Raw genomic sequence first — 1,817 nt, forward strand, 5'->3', positions numbered from 1 at the left:
CCCAGATGAAGGACGATGTCATCACGTAGCTCTGGGGTGGCCTTAGGGCTCGGTTCCCAGCCCAGCTGCAGCACCCCTGTGCCAGCGCAAAGAAATTCCTTCCCGGCGCTGCATCTCCTTCCACCGCGGAGCCGCTCGCTCGCCCTGCTGAGCCAGGAGGACTTCTTCGAGAGCTTCAATGGGTACGTGGCTGCTGGGGTGTGTGGGGGGGCTGAGCCCCGGTCTTGCCTTATATTTGTCCCCAAGGGAACGTGTCCCTTGTCTGGGATGGGTTTAGGTTCATGGTCTAGCACTGGTGCTCCCAGCACCAGGAGGCTCACAGTGTGCAGGCTGGTGCTGCTCCGCTGTAGCCAGGGCAAAGCTCATAGTCCTGGGTCTCCGCGGTGTCCTGCTGTCCGCACTGTCGTGGCTGAGGCCAGGCAGTGCTGCGCATCCCAAAAGCCACCAACTCACGCCTGTGTCCCTGCTGCTCTGCCAGGAGCTTCAGCGACGTGAGCAACGTTCTGGGGGCTGATCTGTTGGACTGCAACTACTCCATCCCCGACCCGCAGCTGGTCCGGAGGATCGTGTCCCAGGTGGAGTTCTACCTCTCCGACGAGAACCTGGCCAAGGATGCTTTTCTCCTGAAACATGTCCAGAAGAACAAAATGGGCTTTGTCAGCATCAAACTGCTGACGTCCTTCAAGAAGGTAGGCAGCCCATGGCGCCAGCCAGGTGGGGTGGGAAGTGGCCTTCACGTGGAGGGTGTCTGGGTGTGCTCTGGCTGTCTCTGGTGGGGTGTACGGGGAGGTCCAGGCTCTGCTCAGGCTGTCTGTGTCCCGGTGCAGAGCCAGGCTCTGCTCTTTGCCTTCAATGTGCTTTAGCTGTTCTCCAACTAGGGAGGGTGGCTGGGGAAGCAGCGAACAGTCCGCAAACCACCCCCAGGGCTGGATTCACCTCTTCTGCCCGTGGTTCCCCTGGGCTGCTTTGGGCGAGATCATCCTTTAACCAAAAAACTGCAGGGAAGCGCCAGTGGTGTGATGTACAGGGAAGCTGTTGCTTGTTGCCACGGTCCAGGGGGCACTGGGGACCTTCTCCTGCAGACCCGAAGATGCTCACGTGAAAGGGGGATGCTGCCTTGCCCTAACTTCAGGTTGATGGGGTTGCAGCCTGCCTGGACGGTGGGTTTAGGGTGGTCCCTGCTTGGAGAGACTCACAGGGACACAGTGACCCCCTCTCTCCCACAGGTGAAATACCTGACACGCGACTGGCGGCTCACGCTCTACGCCCTGCGGTTCTCGGAGCTGCTGGAGGTGAACGAGGAGGGCACCAAAGTGAGGCGGCGGGTCCCCGTCCCCGAGTCCCTGCTGAGCATCCCCCCCAGCAAACTGCTGCTGGCCTGGGAGCTCCTGCCCCAGGAGCAGGACGTGCTGCCACCGCTCCAGAAGAACTTCCTTGAGACCATCACGAGGATGTTCAGCCCCTTTGGTGCCATCGCCTCCATCCGCATCCTGCGGCCGGGCCGCAAGCTGCCCTCGGATGTGCGGAAATACACATCGCGGTTCCCCGAGCTGCTGAGCAAGTGCTGCGCGCTGGTGGAGTATGAGAGCCTGGAGAGTGCCCGCAGAGCCTTTGAGGACCTCGGCCACCAAAACCACCCAGGCGGCGAAAGCATCAGGGTGGTCCGGCTCTGCGGGAAGGGCTCCAAGAAGAAAGCTGGGGCCGAGAGGGAGGCGGCGGAGGAGCTGGTGGACCAGCCAGGTTGGAAGGTGCAGGCGGCGGCCACGACCTTCCCCTACGGCCTCGGGGACTCCCTGCTCTGCAGCTCCCCGGAGGCG

At 62.2% G+C, this 1,817-nt stretch overlaps 1 protein-coding gene across 1 annotated transcript in view; it reads left to right on the forward strand.

The window, feature by feature from the left end:
- The first annotated feature begins 15 nt into the window (after positions 1 to 15).
- LOC103916450 (la-related protein 6-like) overlaps positions 16 to 1,817 on the forward strand; it is a 2,265-nt gene continuing 463 nt past the window's right edge. The window contains exons 1-3 of the mRNA XM_009323434.1: positions 16 to 182; positions 479 to 689; positions 1,227 to 1,740. Coding sequence (XP_009321709.1) covers positions 16 to 182; positions 479 to 689; positions 1,227 to 1,740 — 892 coding nt within the window. The remainder of the gene's footprint in view (positions 183 to 478; positions 690 to 1,226; positions 1,741 to 1,817) is intronic.

This window comes from Pygoscelis adeliae, unplaced genomic scaffold (assembly GCF_000699105.1).
Source record: "Pygoscelis adeliae isolate BGI_AS28 unplaced genomic scaffold, ASM69910v1 Scaffold590, whole genome shotgun sequence".
NCBI classification, from domain to species: Eukaryota; Metazoa; Chordata; class Aves; order Sphenisciformes; family Spheniscidae; genus Pygoscelis; species Pygoscelis adeliae.